At 43.0% G+C, this 19,320-nt stretch overlaps 1 protein-coding gene across 5 annotated transcripts in view; it reads left to right on the forward strand.

Moving 5' to 3' along the window:
- sema6a (sema domain, transmembrane domain (TM), and cytoplasmic domain, (semaphorin) 6A) overlaps nt 1–19,320 on the forward strand; it is a 103,423-nt gene that overhangs the window by 56,051 nt on the left and 28,052 nt on the right. For all 5 annotated transcript variants that reach the window (XM_069523540.1, XM_069523541.1, XM_069523543.1 and 2 more), the window contains exons 4-12: nt 818–878; nt 2,252–2,314; nt 2,916–3,017; nt 9,537–9,627; nt 10,785–10,904; nt 11,406–11,494; nt 13,819–14,036; nt 16,062–16,193; nt 17,888–18,043. In XM_069523540.1, the coding sequence (XP_069379641.1) occupies nt 818–878; nt 2,252–2,314; nt 2,916–3,017; nt 9,537–9,627; nt 10,785–10,904; nt 11,406–11,494; nt 13,819–14,036; nt 16,062–16,193; nt 17,888–18,043 (1,032 nt within the window). The remainder of the gene's footprint in view (nt 1–817; nt 879–2,251; nt 2,315–2,915; nt 3,018–9,536; nt 9,628–10,784; nt 10,905–11,405; nt 11,495–13,818; nt 14,037–16,061; nt 16,194–17,887; nt 18,044–19,320) is intronic.

The following is a 19,320-nucleotide window of genomic DNA, read 5'->3' on the forward strand; positions in this document are numbered from 1 at the left end:
TAATTAAGCCACAAGTCTGACGATGCCACTGTTACACACTTTGATTAAAAACACGTTCAACGGCTAATCTCCAACAAATTAAAGTGGTCACAGCGCTTGGCGTGGTCACCTTTGGTTCTCCCTCTTTCTTCCGCTCACACTACTTCCATACCTTCCACCCCTTCTCGCTGCACCCTCCCTCCCCGTCTGCACCCTAATTCTCCACAGTAAGTAGGTGTAGCGGCGTGCCTGTTCAACCAGCCGGTGCGTCTGTCTGAGATGTAGTTAACCCTTGTAGGTTTTATGTCTTCCATATGCCCTGCTGAGTCCTATATGGTTGGACTTTGTAATAAAAGAGAAGCCTGTATATTTCCAGGCCAGCACACATAAGTCTTCTTGTCTGAGCTATAATGAGTGTTAGTATAGATTTCCTGTGGCTCAAACACTAGGCTTAATTGACCTGAACAGCTCTGAGTGACTTGGCACCTCCCGTCTCAACCTGCCCCTCCTCCCTCACCCCCCCTCAAGACCTTTCTCTGGGACAAAGAGGCTTTTGTCCCCGGGCCTGCGCCACAGCTCTCTAAACCTTTGTTGACTGTTTCTGTCTGACAGAGCAAATAGCTCTGGCCTCCTTTTGTTTATTGTCATTTCTTGAAGTTTGAACAAAGTTTACACAAAGCCCCATTTTCTGTCGTTGTTTGCTGCCTGCAGGGGGAAAACAGAGGGAAGCGAAGAAATGGGTTTATTGTTTGTTGAATTTTTGACTGTCTGCTGCTGTCTGACCTCTTATCTTCTCATCTCTCTCTCTCTCCCTCAACCCCCCCTCCATCAAATGCAGGGATCACATATACACGGTGGACACAGACACTGCCAACGGTGACGAGATCTTTTTCAGTAAGGTGAGTGAGCCGTCTGTCCCTTTCGAGGACATGTTGTTCTCGGCGTGCCGTGATTGACAACGTAACCCTAATAACCTGGCTCCAAGAGCCACTGTGTGTTTATGTGAACACGTGGGTGTATGCGTGTGTGTCCGCTGACGTGTGCCAGCTAGCAGTCTTACTCACCCGCTCAACGGTGTGAGCTTGGTGTGCTTGCCATGGTGACCCCTTTAAGAAGATTATCCAATCAATCAGCTCGCGAAACGCCTGCGTCATCCATGCTCATCAGTGGGACGGCAGAGGATCTGATTGGTTTGTTGCAGAAGCTGCAAGGACAGGAGAGGAAGTGGGTGTAGTAGGTAGAGGAGGAGGAGAATTGGAGGGAGGAAGAGCTCATTGTATATTTTCAGATCATTCAAAAAGCTTCATATTTACACAGGCCCTCAGCTGTAATATCCCACTCTCCATTTCATTCCAACCGCTGTTCCAACAACTCCTCGCTTGCATCACTTGCCCTTATCAAAATACATGCAAACAGAATTCAAACAAAGCCGTCTTCAAGTATACAGCAACCCGCCATCCCTCCACCTCATCCACTTCAATGTCATCGCCCGACGAGTGGGTCTTAATGAGAGCAAGCTGCAGATGAAAGCCTGGTGGGAGACGTGCAGATTGATTGATGGCTGAGGGTCTTTAATCAGTGGCTGAGCTCCAAACATGTTGTACAACAGTGGCGAGTAAGCAGCGGTCTGAACCAGCGCCTCAGCACTGACCCTCTGGCCACACAGGGCAGAGACGAAGAGGGGTGTGTCTGTGTTTATATGTGTCTGTGTGTGTCTGTGTAGCTGCAGAAACCAGATATAACTTAGTATTGACTGATGAGTGTGTGTGACAGCCTAAGAGGGTGTATACGTTTGTGTATTCAGTTGTTTGACAGATATTGGTAGCACTGACACACAGGCCAAGGTAGTGTGTTTGAATATACACAAGAGAGAGTGTGAGTGTGTGTGTCTGTCTGTGTGTGTGTGTGTGATGGCCAGTCAACCTATCAATCCACAGCAATGAGCTCAGAGGCGGGTTCTGCCCTTGGACAGACTCTGCTCTGATCCGTGGACAGTATTGTGTTTCCTCCTATCCGCCAGAGATTTTAAAGTTCAAGGAGGTAAACTGATCTCTGATCGGCTCTTGGAGTAAAGTTCACCTCAGAGCAGGTGCCTCATTAGGAGAATCAATGACAGGGAATCTCAGATGATGATTATTGATCACAGCATCGATTGGTTATTGAGCTCTACGGTGCCTTCTGTTTTTTGTCTCCTTCGTCAATGCTAATCTTGTTTGTTTTTTGACCCTCTGCTCTCATTCTATCTTTGACTTCCATCTATTTTTATTTCCAGAAAATGACATGGAAGTCCAGACAGGCAGACGTGGACACTTGCAGAATGAAAGGGAAACACAAGGTAGAGAAAACACACGCGAGCATACATGCACATTATCTTCTGTACTTACACCTTAACTTCATTTATAGAACAAATGTCACCCCACTCCTCACCAAACACTTTTTTAGCGAGTCACACTCTATACACTGCAGACAAGCTGTATCAGATGTAATTTCACACACTTTCTCTGCCTCTTTCACACGCATATGCACGACACATTAACACAAAGAGGCGACTCTGCAGGTGCAATAACACAGTCCTTGTGTTTCATATAGTTTCTGCTCTCAGTGGCAGCATAATTGTATTTTCTCTGGATTTATTGCACAATCCTAACAAAAAACTGTGTAAAATTTTTATTGATTTCATTATTGTTCCAGAAAGAAATTGAATATGCTGTAAATCTATCTTGAAGTACCAAGAGGAAATGATTAATTTCATGATTGCCAGCTCAATGTTCTTTATGCTGCTCACTTGTTTCACTTGTACTTCAAAAGACAGAAAAGAAGGAGCCACATGTGGCTTTCTGTGTAAATACATCTTAAGCAAAAAGACACAAATGTCACCATGAACCTCCTTTCTTCTTTTTCTCTTGTCTTCCTCTCCCCCCTTGTGCTCCCTGAAGGATGAGTGTCACAATTTCATCAAAGTTCTCCTGCAGCAAAATGATGACACTTTGTTTGTTTGTGGAACAAATGCTTTCAACCCTTCCTGCCGAACGTACAAGGTACTTACACACACAAACATGCACATACACATATTAACTCTTGGTGTTCTTTTTGACCTCAGTGACAGACATAAACCAAACTGTGCACATATACTCCGTACTAATATGTATCTGTTTCCACTCCTGCTTTGTCTGCTTTTCTCTGACATAAACTCCCACACGCAGGCATATTTCAACCTCAACCATGCGGGAGTTTAGGGAGGTGAGCTCTGGAATGACGGACATAGATGGATGACTTTCACAACTCAGCAAGCGATCCCCCTATGTCTTTATCACCAGGTGTACTTTGACACGCTCGATTTAGGAGCAGCCAAATCTATCTACTTCGCTTCGTACATAGACACTCACTCACACACACTGAAATGCAAGAGAAGGTGCAGTGCTGAAATCTGATTCATCCTTCTCCTGTAAGTGGATGCCTGCCTGGCGGTATACATGCAGGCAAGTCTGGAATAGCTTCAAGATTCCTGCAGGAAAAGCAAAACCACCTTGTGAAGATGCAATTTTATGACCTCGGGTCAAGAAAGGTAACAGGAAACAACATCAAGATTGCCTTGTTGGAGAAGTGGGGATGCCAAGAAAAGTAGAGGAAGCAGATGGACAAATAAGAAATAAAAAACATGCAGGCATTATCCACACTCATTTCAAAGCATACATGCAGAGAGAAAGACAAACACTAAAAAGCAGACAGGCTGTCTTCAAACTGCTCAAAATGTCCCGTTTTTTTCCCTTCCCTTGCGACATAAATGTTTTTTTCATACTTCATGCTGTGAAAGTGAGAATTGCTGTTACAAAGACTGAATCGTCGGTCATTCACAAGACAGTATTTATGCTTGATAGTTTGAATGGCCCAACGTTTTGACGGTAGGACTATGATCACACTGCCAGGCTTTGTGCTCAATTTGGATTTATTGCTCCAATTTTTTGGTTCAAAAGTTCAGATTATTTGTTAAATATGGCCAGAATGTGGCAAGTGTCAGACTCGAAAGAGAACTGGTCACAGTCCTGAACTGATCGGCATTGCGGGAAAGCACCTCAAACAAGACAAGACAGAGGGACAATCAGACAGTAAGAAAGACAGGAGGAGCATAAACAGACTCAGCAGAGGTTCTGTCCTGAAGGATGTTATTGTTTGGTTTGCTGGGATGTGATGTGATGGTCACAGCACACGGAGATGTTATCTAGGGGGCCTGTGGGGAAAACTCTCCTGCTTTGGTTCACTAGATCTGTTTACCAGAAAAACAAGACATCTCCGCTCCGTTGCCTTTGTGGTTTAGCATGCTAAGCGCACAGAGTGGACGTCTTTCAATTCACTGACTCTTCCTGCAGGGAAAGTGGAATTTATGTCTCCGCATTTATCAGGCGTGGATAGCTTTTATAGCCACTCCGGTTATGGTTTCAAGGTTCGTGTTTTAGCTGCCATTGCACTGATATTGTCTGGTAGAGTTAAGGGCATGTGAGGGAAAGTCTTGGTAATATGGCCACGCATACAACATATAAATCAGTCATACTAAACTAGAGTGGTTCTTGATGGAATTCTTTTTTCATTTCAGTGCTTTATTAAAACTGCAGCATAGAACACAATAAAATAAATTAAAGAGTGCTTCATTGTGTAGACTAGTGTGTTAAATTCAATTACCACTTGTGTAAATTAAGTATACATATTGCACTAAGTACAAACGAACAATTTAATATAGATTCTATTGCACTTGACCTAGGAACCCTAGGGTCCCCACGTTACGAAGGGGGTGGTCTGGGCTCCCTAAAATTGATCAAGGCAATTGTAACCTATCTTCAAAATAAAAGAGGAAAGATAGTAATGTCCTATTTTCAATGTCATTTTGTGAAAAAGTCTCTACCTCTAAATACATGCTAAAATAAAATTACTTAATTCGACTGTTCATTAATATGATCCCTTTTTTAAAATAAAAAAACCCCAACATTTTATTGAGTCAGTTTAATATGTTTGCAACTGCTCATTCCCTTAAGAACTCATTTCACAGACGATACTGTAATTATTTAAGTTGAATAAAATTACATTTTAAATCTGGAAATACTCAAGTCAATGGCCATGAATAAACTTTGATGTGATTTAAAGGCTGACAAAACACTAAGGACAATGAGAACATTTAAAATGTTGTCAAAAATTATCACTTACACAAAAATATGCAAATGCACATTTAAATGCCTGTGTAGGATACAAGTGCATACACCCACACAAACACTGACAACTGTGCAAACACACTGACATACAACACACATTTTAGAAAATCATCACACACACACATTGCATTGCTGGCAGAAGAATCTCTGGGCAGATACCAGGGCTTTGATGGCGTGCTGGGCTCTGCCTGGTCAAAAGTGTATCTTGTGTGTGTGTGTGTGCGTGTGTGTGGTTGTGGTTAAATCCACCTTGGCCACAGTTTGCCTCTCCATCTCCCCAGTGTGACAGCACTGAAAAGAGCTTCTGTTTCGGGGCCAGCCTCATCCCACATTAATCAACAACACCGCGAGGGCGGCTGGGAGGGGGATGGAGGGGGTTCAGAGGTGGAGGGAGATAGAGAGGAGGGGGTGGGCAAACAGGGGGCAGGGAGGGCACCCGACCAAACCAGCAACACCCCACATTGATTTCTGTTCTAACACCTTCTCTCTTCATTAGCTTCTCGTTATCCTTCCTTCACCTTTTGTTGGTTGTGCCGACACTTGGTTACACAGACACACACACTCATTTACACATGCATGCAAACATAAAGAAAAAACACAGACAGACTCTTGGCAGCCATGTCACAGTCCTCGCCCTCTGCGCTGCACATCACCCAACTCTTCTCCTCTCTTCTCTTCATCCTCCCTCCCTCCCTCCTGGAACTCCTCCCTCTCTCCTCCTCTGCTGCCAGCCTTAATTCCTCTCCCCCTGCATTGCTCCCACCGCCTTGCCATCTTTCCCTCTGTTGCTTTCTCCCTTTGTCAATCCCTTGCTGTGCCTTAATAATAAACACCCCATCCAGCCAGGCTGATATATGACTGGAGTCAGTTTCATCGCCTGTTGCTGGGCGAAGTGGGGGGAGGTGGTGGGTCAGTGGGACGTCTTTGGAGGCATTGGGTCCCAGGTGACGCGCCCTTGATACAGATGGACAACAGTGTGTTTGGAAAGTTTTATCTGTGTCAAGTCTTTGAACACGATTTATTGGATTGAAAATACATCAACCTGTGTTTCTTTATTGCCTTTTTTTCATAAGATGTTTTATTGACTTAATGTTTATTACACAGAAAGACACCAGCTTATTTAGTTTAGCCATTCTCACTCCAAAAGATCAGTCATTTGAGAGGCTGACGGCTCAGACAAACGAGGTACTTGCTCCGTCCTCCATTTCTTTCAACAGCTGCAGAGACTCCAGTTTCCTGCTCTGGTGTGAAAGGTGGTCAGGCAAAGAGTTCATCTGCCCAGGGCTCAGAAACAGGTTGCAGAGAAATGGGCCATGACTATTAATCTCCCACAGAGTTGTGTCCTTGTTTGGTTTATACAACCGTCTCTGGCCCAGGTGTGAACTTGTGCACTTGAGCTTTATTGATGAAACTGGTTGTGCAGGTGGAAATATGGACTGCATAAAAAGAAACTTGACTCAACTCCGCTGCAGGCCGTGAAATATCAAGCTGTACATACAAGGATTGGCACGAAGAAGGAAGATTGGCCCATTTTTTTCTTTTTCTCCTTTGTGACCTTCACAGTCTGTTAGAGGCTACCCTCTCAGTCAGATTATTAAAATCCTAAATAAAATCATTTTAGAACTGCTATCACTTTACACAAGGACAAACCCCCTTCACTGTACAAAAACCTTCTTCACTTTACAAAAACCCTCTTCACTGTATTTTTTTGTGGAACATTGTAATAATATTTGGAGGAAGTGCTAATAAGCGGAGTGTTGGTTCAGTTTACCCTCAGCGTGTCCCTCAGTTAGATTTCATAAATCCCTCAGCAGTGATGAGTAAAGCCCATAAAAGGGTCCTCCCAAAAACAACAGAGGCACAGACATAGAACGTGTCCCTCACCCTTGGTACTGAAGCTGGTGCTGAACCAATTAAAACACTCCTGATGGGCATGTTTTGGCTCTACGTCGTGTTTGTCTAATTAATTAGCATATAGCCTATGGAAAACACAGATGAGCAGTTGTAGTAATTAATTCATCTAGATACCCTGCACCCCGAGCCAAGGTTACTGTACAATCGTCTGCTAAGCTACAACAGATCCCGACTGAACAGTGCTGACAAAGTGCGACAGCGCTACTGTTCTTTCCCCATTTCTTTGACTTGTGTTTCCACAAAGCTGAAGCACCTCTTTCTTCTCTGCAGCCAGTGGAGGTGACAGCATAATAAGGTTTGCTTTGTAACAAGGTAAACAAATCCATCTGGCTGTTTTAACATCAAATTTCTTTATGGTAATCTTTCAAAATGTTGTGGTGCCGCATGGCAGCTGAACTGACTGCTGCTGCCGCTTCTTTCTACAAAATATGGAATATTGCTTCCGACTGGGCTAACAGCACACAAAGTGAGCAATAAGCTGTTGTTTCTCCGCACATGCCAACTTGTCGGGAGAGTGGAGCTGTACGTATATCTGCGGTCTGCCAGGGAGTGTCTTCCTCTCTTCAAACGGCAGGAATAGATCGATGACAGCCAGCCCGGGCCCATGTAGACAAAGGCCACTGCCTCTGTGAAATCAACTGTAGGTGTAGGTTGCTGCTGTGGCGTGAGAGATATGTGAGGGTGTGTTTGGGATCTGTCAGAGAAGGAGTGTTTGTGTTAGGGAGCTGACACTGAAGCTGCTGACGTTTCAAGCTTTAACGCCCCGCTCCTCTGTACAGCCAGATGCTGTGATTCAGTGGATGCACCTGACCTTCCACGACTCACATCCCTTATGATTAACTCGGCTAATCTATAATTACACTGTACCCTGTCTGATAACAATATACATTTTCGAACCAGTTCGCCTCTGTATATGATCCTCCTATAATTTCTGAAAAAACCGAAGGAATGAGAAATCGAGAAATGCTCCGTTGCTGCTGCTGGTTCTGTGTTTATTGTAAAAGGTCACTTGTAATTTTCTCTGCCAAATCAGCCTCAACAATTTCTCTGGCAGGATTTTCCAGCGTTGCGCCGGAATGTGTGTGACCTTTTTAGTGGGCAGATGATAACCGTTTCCGCCGAGACAGGAATAGAAAACAAAATGACCTGTTTAGAGACCAGAAAGGGCGGCGTAAGCAGTTTGCAGCCTTGGCAAGCTGCGCTCGTCTTTGTCAAGAGAGAAGGAGAAAGTGAGGAAGGAGTGTACGCAGGAGATAGACACAGAGATGAAGAAGAAAAATTACTATGTATTGTGAACTCTGCAGGCAAACAGGGTGTTCAGTAATCTTCCCTGACCTCAGCTTCTGGCCAGTGTTTTATGGGTTTTCTTTTCCTCTTGCGTTTGTGTGTATCCCAGGTCATTAGCCAGGGAAAGAGCATATCCTATGGCGTGCTGGGGAGGACAAGCCTACCCATGGTGGGATGATAATGACCCTTTGCCCACATCTGATCCTCCACCATGCTCAGCCAAACATACTACAACCAAACTGGGCACAAAACACGAAAAATAAATTCCACTACAGAGAGATCATCCCACTAAGCCCTAAACGAGACCAGTAGCACTTCATAAACAGTGGACAAGGCCTTAAAATAGCTCATGGAAACAGGACCACTAAGTGATTGAAGGAAAAAAAATGGTAAAAAATACCCTCCCATTGTCGAGGTGAAGAATTAAAAGTAGGATCTCTCCTGAAACAAACCAAATCAGGGAACAACTCACGCCCAAGGAAAAGCTCTGATCACAAGACAAATTTGAGGCTGCAAAACATAAAATAATGACTAATGTATGATCTACTGTTTAAAAACTACTGTGCTTTAGTCAAAATTTCTCACACTTGGGCCTAAGGGCCATGTGCTCACCCATTTCTTTCTTTCCTCTGCCCATTTATTCCCTCTTTAAAGCACAGTAAATGGGTTAAAGATCCATCATGAGGGTTGTTGAAAATCTTCTTTAACACCAGTACAGTTGAAGGATAAAAGATAGCAGGGGGAAAGCAAACCACATCCACCCATACTGTGAAACATGTTGCTGTGGAAAAGTTCTGTTTTTTTTTATCTCCCTTCATGACAGTTTCCCAGTTACTCCCAGATGGGCTGCTTTGACAGCTCACAGCAGGACACCAGAGTGCCATCAACGGGATATTAGTTCAGATCAGAGTTAGACGGACACACACTCTTGGGCTGGGTATCGCAACATGTTGGGACCATTTTATATGGACTCGCACCACATTTTTCCACTTAAACAGTAGTTTTCTAGTGATGCCTTTAGATTGCATTCTTTTGATATTTGAGCATATTTCTTAAACCCTTTCCTTTGCCTAGGAGGATTCTCTAAGTTATGTTTCATGTGCATTGTTTGACGCCACATTGTCTTGACCTTTTCACCTCTTTTTTTGATGCTAGATGGACACCTTGGAGGCTCTGGGAGAGGAGATCAGTGGGATGGCTCGCTGTCCATATGACGCCAAGCATGCCAACGTTGCCCTCTTTGCTGGTAAGATGAAACACACCTCGTCCACCCGTACAGGCGTGTACCCCACTTCTCTCCCAATCTCAGCTGGGATTGGCTCCAGCTCCCCTTGTTACTCTCAAAGAATGATCTCTTATCTGTGATTTTCAAACTTCAATCCCTGAACAGTGGTAAAACATTCATCCTTATTTTCTTTTCTAAACTGAGTGAAGGGATTAGTTGCTGTTGTATTTGATATTGTGCTTAATACCCTGTGGTTTTATTTATTTTAATGGCTGTACTCAGACAACAAGTCAAAAAAAGGCCAATATGTGTTACATGCACCAGAGCAGAACAGCAGACTTGGGGCCTCGTTTGCTCTGTGTCAAGAATTTGCTGCCACTTTAGAAACACATCAATAGCATTGTGGAAACAGAAAAAATACAGAATGATCTGTCTCTCGCTTCTAATGTAGTTCCCTGTCATTCTCTTTGTCCTTCCTACACAACTGCATGAGATCAAAAATAAGTTGAGAACAGACGGGACCATAATGACTCAACCTTCCATTGGCGTGGTACAATTCCTCTCATGCAACAAAGCCGCAGGCTGCTAAAGACATCCAGTCCCTGTTCCTATTTGCTGTAAACCGATTTATGGCTGTATTGATGAGCTGTCCCTGCCCGCTTAGAGCCGCGAAGGAGAGTAAACGCAAGCTTGACCGGTTAATGTGTAGCAGAGCTGCTTGGAAAGAGCTGGAAGATCTGAGTAATCAAGAGGGTTCCTCTGACTGCTGTCCTTTCAATTATGTAGTTTGAGTTTCCACTGTGGTTACAGCCGAGGCACGCTGAGGTCATGCTGGTGGTGGATTGTGTTCGCGAAGCATGTGTGTGACTGTGGGTTTCTGTGGTGCTCTTAGAGACGGTGCGAGTGCAGGGCTTCAGCGAGGAGCGTTTGCAAGAGTGAGCTATTTCCAATGTGCGATCTGTTTAAGTGTGTAGAGCCTGTTTGTTGTCCATCAAAGAGTCTCTTCGGTTTGTGTGATTCATTTATTTTCCAGTGTCTGAGCCATCTAAAACATGTTTGTGTATCTAGCCACAGAGAGTAGAAATCTCTGAGTGTCTCTCTTGACTAAACTTCACTCTCTTCATTCTTTTTCCCTCTCCATCTCCGTCTTTCCTCCTTATTACTCTTTCTGCCTCCAGATGGCAAGCTGTACTCGGCCACCGTTACAGACTTTCTAGCGATCGATGCGGTCATCTATCGCAGCCTAGGAGACAGCCCGACTCTGCGAACTGTCAAACACGACTCCAAGTGGCTGAAAGGTGAGTGTGGGCTGGCAAACACAAACAACGTCCTGGTAGTTAGAAAGCACCACATTGAGTGACAACAAGCCAGATTTGGAAAATGCATTCCTTACCATATGTTTGTGTTGTTCTTGATTTATGCTATATGTGTGTTTGCACCTCTGTGTCTGAAGAGCAGGGGCACTTATGCTAATGCTCCACGCTCTGTTTGACGCAGTCATTTTGCCAACCTGTCCTGATACAGTTGATGAAGCCAGGAAATTGCTCTGCCCCAGGGAGAAACAACCACAAGTCCAGCCTGTCAAAACTCAATAGAGAGATCCCTCTTCCCTTGCATGCAAAGTGTTCTGCTGATATGATGGATGATATATTGAGGCACTCAAGGCTCACAGTCGGTGCTTTTCTGCATAATATGACAGATATTGTGGCTGTTTACTGTGAAATACGGTGTCAAAACTGTTTTGTCACGACTAAATCTCACTTTGACTCATGTTTTATTATATTTTTTTCCTCCTGCAGAGCCCTACTTTGTCCAGGCAGTCGATTATGGGGACTTCATCTACTTCTTCTTTCGGGAAATTGCAATGGAGTACAACACAATGGGAAAGGTAAGCAGAGGTTCCATTATTCTGCTATTGTTTGAACTCTAATCAGAGGTGACTTCCTATTTACCAAGAGAATCGGGAAGCGCCTAAAGAAAATAACAGGATATGAGTGTGTCAAATAGCTGGAAGGAGGCTTTCAGTAGCTGTAAAGTGGCCAAAGCATATTTCAATAGCAAAACAAAATGTAAACATTGGACAGGATGCAGCACCAAAAATAAATTCAAGTCTAAATATAAAGTTTGAATTGCACATCCACATCCATCCGGCAGCCCTCCCATTTGACCTGTTGTCTCAATGTTTCCCAAAAACAATTCCCAAGTGTCTCTGAGAAACGAGACAGAGTGGAACAGGAGCGGTTGAAGACCAAACTGGCTTTCATCAGGTTTTTCATCCAGAGGGATATTAACAGACTTTTTTTCTATTAATCTCCTCAATTCAATATTCTACCCAGCCCTGGGAAAGTTTATGAAAATGAATCTCTCAATATCCATTTTTCACCAGTTAAATTGAAGTGGAAGGAGACACAAAAGGGAGCGTAAGAAAGAGAGGGGATGAGACGAGTTAACGAGGAAGAGAAATAATGAATTTGCTGCCAGAAGTGACAGAGTGTGTGTGTTACACAGAGTAACAAATGCAGGCCTCTCAAGATGGTGGATGTTTTGAAAGAGATGTCAGGATAATCCTGCATGCAGAGTTGGGTTTCATTTGGTTTTTCGTCTGATATTGGTGCTAAATATATACATTTAAAATGGTACTGGTGCTTAAACAGTTGGGGAATATATGAAAATTTAAAAAAGTAAAACTTAAAATTTACAATTACAAAATCACATTATAAAAAAAAACAGGGTTCCCTGTATTTGGAACCGAACCAGACATGTGGTGGTAAAAGTGATGGTGCAGAGAGCAATGTATTTGAATGATGTCCCTATATTATTATTATACATTGAAATGGTCCACTCCGACAATACCTTGTTATTCTTTGCTTTAGTTTTAATGTTGGCGTTGTAACCCTGTTATCTGGAAAATGTTTTTATCACACAATTTAAATTAACAGGCCTGAAGTGTAGTATTTGCTCATGTGATATATGTGTGTGCGTATTTGCACCATGTATGTGTTTTGTCTCGCTCTGCCCAAGTGACACAGAGATAAACCCGTGTTGAGCTATCTGCAGCGAGCAGGAAATACGACACACTGAACTGTAATATGTAAAGCTGACATAATTCCACATTAGACTTGACAGTCTCACCTGTTCCGTGTAATACCTTTTCTGTAATCTCAGGGCTCTATTATCCCACAGAGAATAGACCGGTGTGAGAGCGTCTTGGTGTGTTTTTCTTAGTTGGGATTGTGTGATTTCTGCATGCATATTTGCGTGTGTGTGTGAGGGGGAGAGATTGGGAAGCTGGAGGGTTGCGGCGTATGCATGGCTGAGGGTGTGTGTGTGGTTGACTGTGGGCGTGTGTATAGAAAGCTGGTTTAAATGCATGTTAGCTCCCATTCACACTGTTTACTCTGGGTTGCAATTTCAGGTCAGGGTTAGATTTATTGCTGTTAAGTATAGTGTGACAACAACTAATTACAATACTGTCTACACGAGCTTACAGCACAGTTGTAATTATAGCACCGGCTCCTTTTTGAAGCTGGAGGTTCTAAATTTTCTGCTGCCAGGTGCTGACTCTTCAACAGCATATCAAACACACCAATTTACTCCTCTGAGTCTTTAATTTTCTATGAAGTGATAACACACTGGATTAAGACACCGTGGAGTCTCCCAAAGATTTTTTAGTAAGAACTGCAGGGAATCAAATCCAACGTTTTTCTTTCGGCTTCAAGGTTTGGGTAACAGCAGTTGTGAAAACAGTCTCACCAGGTCCATGGTTGGCTGTTATGAGCTTTCGATCATATCAGGTGCTCCACTTGTGGAGGTGTTCAAGTTTCATTCAGTTTTTTCATTCTGCAACATGAAATATTTTTATGCCTCAAAGCCATTTCTTGCCTTGTGAACGTGTTATCTCAAGAATACCTTGAGATAATCCTTTCAAATTGGGGACAAATGTTCAGTTGGACTCACAGATTAACTGATAAGATTTCAGTGTTCAAAGGTCAAAGATCCCTGTGACCTCTTATGAGCCTGTAAAAAATGTATGTCGACTGAAACTGCACTTGTTGGCAGAGGCATACAACCGCATTTTGACTAAATACCAAATCTTTTAGTTGACTACTAAATATTTAGTACATAACTGAGTCTGCAGACATTATATGTGACACAAGTGAATATTGAATTAAAACCTTGAGCTATTCAAATGTAACCCGGTCTCTCGCTCAGGTGGTGTTTCCTCGAGTGGCCAGGGTCTGTAAGAACGACAGAGGGGGCTCACCTCGTGTCTTGGAGAAGCAGTGGACCTCCTTCCTCAAGTCTCGGATGAACTGCTCCATTCCCGGCGACTCCCACTTCTACTTCAACATCCTGCAGGCCGTGACAGACGTCATCCACATCAACGGGAGGGACGTTGTGATGGCAACTTTCTCCACACCTTACAACAGGTAAAGCTGAATAAGAGATTGTAAGAAGCAACATTACCACAAGAGGTTTGATGACAGCAACAGATGGAAGTGATTTGAGTTCATTTTATTCAACCATCTTTTTTTCCTCTGGTCTCAAATTAATACATGTGTCAACAACTGTTGATCTTTCTGTTTATTAAACCGATTATCTCCCTCAGTTTGAAACACCTTTAAAAATGCCCTTAATTCATCAACATTATGACAGTCTGACCTTTGTTAACATAAACAGCGCTTTCCACTGATGTGCCTCTTGGCGACGTGTATTTCCTGGGACTACTGGGTCACCATTTACATCTTCTGTCAAAACTGTTTTTCTGCCCTTTTGACATGCAGGTGTTTATTGTATTTTCCTTTTTATAATTCATACGCCAAACTGCTTTCATATTCATAGGCAGTGGGAGTTTTTATCTAAATTGAAAATTACCACAAAGTCATAGAGCCTGGCTGATAGTTTGCACATATTGTAATTTTCCATTTTATGGCTGCTTTTTAGCAGATAAGACAATTGCTTGTGACAGTGCAATTGAGCATGGTTAATGGACATTAAAGCCCAATGAAGCACTGCCTCTGAAATTTTTCCATAAGCGCTGGTTTTGATCTCTGACATTAATTTTCTATTTCATAGTCAGGGGTGGAAATTAGAGTGAGCACATTCAGGCTGTAGGCAGCACTAAGGGTTTGTGTCGTTCACTTGTCCCACTGGGTTGCTGCCCGGCCAACCGCCCGTTTCCTGCAAACCGGCCCGTTCCATCTCTATCACCATGTATCTGACTAGTTCGCCGTCTGCTATAAACAGACATATGATTGTCTATCTTTCTGTGCATATCAAATGCAGATCGTAATTACCACCGTTTTGCAGCTAAGCCAAGATTTAACAGCTCCCTGACCTTGTTCTTTATAATACTGCCCTTGTGAATGCTGTCTCCCTGTTGTCTACATGATGAGTTTAACCCATGATGCAACAGCCGGAGCATCCAGAGAGACAGAAATATACTCGTGGTTGATAGAAAGTCTGCTAGAGAATAAATAATTCTCAGTTTTTAGTTTAGCAAGCATGAAAAATAGACTCAGTGACTCAGCAATCAGCTATGCATTGATTCCACAAAGAAAGAATAATGTCAGTGGTTCCACTGATATCAAAAGATGGGTGTTCCCCCCCTTAAAGCAAAGAGCAATAATAAGATAATCTGTTTCCCATATTTCTTGCCTAGCAGTGAACTTTGATGCCTCGAAGGCTTTTGGGGAAACCCAGTCGTAGGAGGGAGAGTTAGGGAATGTGTGTCCTCTTGAGGCTTGGCAGACACAGACACTGTAACTCATACAGTACTACTGTATGTGCAATAACACTCTGACATAACAGCACTGAATCTGTAGTCAATACAGAAAGTAGAATGATTACGACCAGATTCGTAACAATTCAAAAACAATAAATGGAGAACATTTTTCTAAACAAAAATGTTTTATTTTATGGATGAGGGAAGTGAGGAAAGAGACAGTGACAAATTCCTAAGCTCTTAGAAAATGTCTGGGAAATTGGATAAGAACCATTTTCGCGAGTTTGCAGCAAATGATTGTCTGAGTCACACATTCACAACAACAGGAAAGTGTGCGAAACATTCAGGTGAGGAGTGGCACCTGAGTACAGCAGCAGGAGGCAGGACATGACATATAAATTCTGTTGCAGTTTGTTGCGTCTGATTTTGTTCATCAACGCTGGTGTCAGCCCTTATCGACGAACGCTCATCGTCTTTCCAAGATGACGTCTTCGTCAGCATCTCTTACGTGTATGACACCTCTTTGTCATCACAAGAAATGTGGGGTTTTTTCAGTTTTGCTTTTATCGTTAGAAACATCATTGGCGCACCCACCCAGGGTCTTAACTATTCTAAAACAGGACTGTAAAAACATTTTTTGGGTCTCCTGGTGATGGTCCAAATCTGGCAAGATGTTTCTTTTATATGTTGTGTCGAGGGGATTGCTTATGTGGGATTTTTTTTGTGGCAGTATTCCAGGCTCGGCTGTGTGCGCCTATGACATGGAGGAGGTGGCCAACACGTTCACGGGGCGTTTCAAAGAGCAGAAATCCCCAGATTCCACCTGGACGCCTTTTCCTGAGGAGAAGGTTCCCAAGCCAAGGTACAGCAGCAGTTAATTAACCACAGAATACACACACACACACACATGTAGCATAATTTTTTAATATGTCCTCATAAGATCACATGTCCTATTACATATGGTGTCACACCTACATACTGTGTGCACAGACACTTGCTCATAGATAGCACCTTTCCCCCGCCCCCCACAGTTTTACCCCAAAACCCATTACCTCACCTCTCCTCCCCAAGCAGCTGCATGAAAGAAGGGCTCACTATCAACAAATGAAGCATGACATCATTTTACAGATGGCTGGCTAATTCCACAAATGCACCACCCTGATCAATCTCCCATCTATCGTTCGCTAATTAGTGCACCAAGAGCCGCTCTCTTATCCTCAGAAAAAAAAAGATTTACTACAAAGATCTGGGCCACGATAATTGTTGGTACCCTGCATGTGTGTGAGTGTGTGCGCCGCCTCAGCAACACAGATCCTGTACCCTTCATCTTTGTGCCTTATGAGAATGAGTTTACCCTCTTCCGTCAATTAGCATTTAATTACATGTGTATGTTCAACAAGTTCAGACATTGCAAATAGCTGATATACCCTGCATTGTTTGTGGGGTGATTGATGCTTCTGATTTCTTTTCCATCCCCTGGTTGATTTCAGACCTTTTATCTGCAGGCAAACAGACGGGGAGTTGTAACAATGCCACCTAGGTTTAGCCCTGCAGCAGACTGTTCCTCCATGTGTTACACTCACATACTGAAGCGTTTACAGATTTTCACATTGAAGGGATGTCTGTTTCCGTTCTGTTCTCCATATGTCCGCATGTAGCTACAGCAAAGAAAATGTTGCAGATTACTGTCTCCTATTCTTGCCACTTAATTTGACTATTTATGTTAGACCAAATTCAAGTAAGCCATACCAAATGTCACACACTGATAGATGTCAGTCCTCTAAATGGGCTTTTTTTTCATTAAGATCTATGATTTGTTGTGAAACAGTGAAAATGTCACAATGATAAAGAAAAAAAAAAAAAAAAAACTGGATAACCAAGTTAAGTGGAAATCCATTCAGTTGTTTTTGTTAATTGGCTTACTGACAAATGGGTGACGGGTGAAAACATATCCTCTTGGCAGAGAAGAAAAAACATATGAAGGAAGATTTTCAAAGGATTCATTATAAACGTCCGTGTGTGAGGCTATTTTTATGGTTTGGTCCCAACATTTTTTCGGCGACATTCAGAGGCCGGATGGCTAATATTTCTGGGACCTGGTGAGGATTACGTGGTGTGGAAGGGTATCAGAGACCACGCAGTAAAATACTTTTACAAGCTCTCAGAGGTGAGATGCCTGCAAAGGGGATATGCTATCAAAAGCAGCTTCTCTTTTACAAGCAGCTCAACAACTCCCTGTAAAAGGATCAGATAGACCGAATGTCTCAGTGCTTTACTCCGGGTCCAGAGAAAATAAGGCATCTTATGTCCTTAGCTCTGACCAAAGCCTGTTGGAATGAGAGTTTAGTAATTTAAAGCTGCACTCACATTGATTTTGGGGAAGTAGAACTTTCTGTCTTCCATTGGTGCTCAAGCTGTGACAAATTGCTCATTACGCCACCACAGTCGATGTAGCAGTTTTTCTTTTTGTGCTTTTCCCTCAGTCTACTCACAATTATTTTCTCTCTCTTCCATCATCCCTCTTCCTCACAACCCTCCTGTTCTCTCCATTCGCAGACCTGGCAACTGCGCCGGCACTCCAACCATGGAGAGGTACAAAGTATCCAACGAGTTCCCCGACGACACACTCAACTTCATCAAGATGCATCCGCTGATGGACGAGGCCGTGCCCTCCATCGCTAATAGGCCCTGGTTCCTCAAGACCATGGTCCGGTAAATATTACACACTCCACAGGCCGTCGTCATCAGAGGTTCTATGAGCCTCTCTCCAGCCCAGGACAATAATTAGGTGAAGTGCTGCTCTGAGAGTCAGGCGGCTCATTAAAACACAGTGGTACTCCACCACAAACTAGCCGCTGACCTATTTTCTCTGTAGTAGAGGAAACGCTGATGTACGCAATACTATACTACCATTCTCCCAGAGTGACTGTATAGTGACTCAGAGAGAGTGAATTATTAGATTTCACAATGATGTCTCTCTATATGCTGAAATCTGTTCGTTATATGAGAAGTCATGGGATTTCATATTTACACCCTAAAAAAGGATGATTGGTGCTTTGTTGCAAATTGCTGGTTTAAATCCTCTGAGGATATTTCAAAGAGAAATCCTGACGAAAAAAGGAATGATTTTTTTAATTCTGTGGTTGACTTTCTGGAGGTTAGCCCATTTCCCAAAAGCCACTGCACTGTGGCTGATATCATTTGATCATAAAGGTCTGTCTGGCTTTTAGCTACACTACACACAGACATTGCAACCACCATCCTGAGGGAATATGACAGCACATCCCGGCGGCACAGCAAAACTAGCTGACAGAGCTTTTTGAGAAAAGTTTAAAAAATAATAAAAATCCAGTTTTTAATATGGACATAGTTTTGAATTGAGTTGCTCCTGATTTCCGTTTTGGCAGAGTTGCCATACTGTTGACAAGCCCCAGTGGTGGTAACATCACTTTAAAAATTAGATATATAGAGAGCTCCGACAAATTATTTGCGTCGTATCACATCTTGCTTCTACTTTGCGGAGGTTTGACCTACATACTGTGCAGGCTTAGTCAGAATACGAGCAGCTTTCATCAAGGTTATCCCTACACCGCTCACTGTTCATTAGTATGCTATATCATACAACCATATTATGAATAACACAGTGTTTCTGTCTTTACATAATCAGCAATCAGATTCTTTTATTTGATTTGAAATGACACTATAGTGAATGAAGGCCTGCGTGTATGTCGGAGGCAGCAGTTAAAAGCATTACATAAGCTCAAAAAAGCATCATGGAGACATGTTGAGTGGAAGAGAGCGAGGCCTTTTAAGAGGCCTGTCAAAATGTTGTGAATACTATTCTTGAGCTGAAATCAGGTGGAAAACAAAATCAGTAATTGGGTTTCATCTTTTTTTCACCCTGAGGAGGATTGCTGCAGATATGAAAAAAGTAGCTCTTCTGTCCTGACAGTTATGCAGTGGCAGGGGCCTCAGCTGGCTCTACACAA

The sequence above is a fragment of the Paralichthys olivaceus genome, chromosome 4, assembly GCF_024713975.1.
Source record: "Paralichthys olivaceus isolate ysfri-2021 chromosome 4, ASM2471397v2, whole genome shotgun sequence".
Lineage (NCBI taxonomy): Eukaryota > Metazoa > Chordata > Actinopteri > Pleuronectiformes > Paralichthyidae > Paralichthys > Paralichthys olivaceus.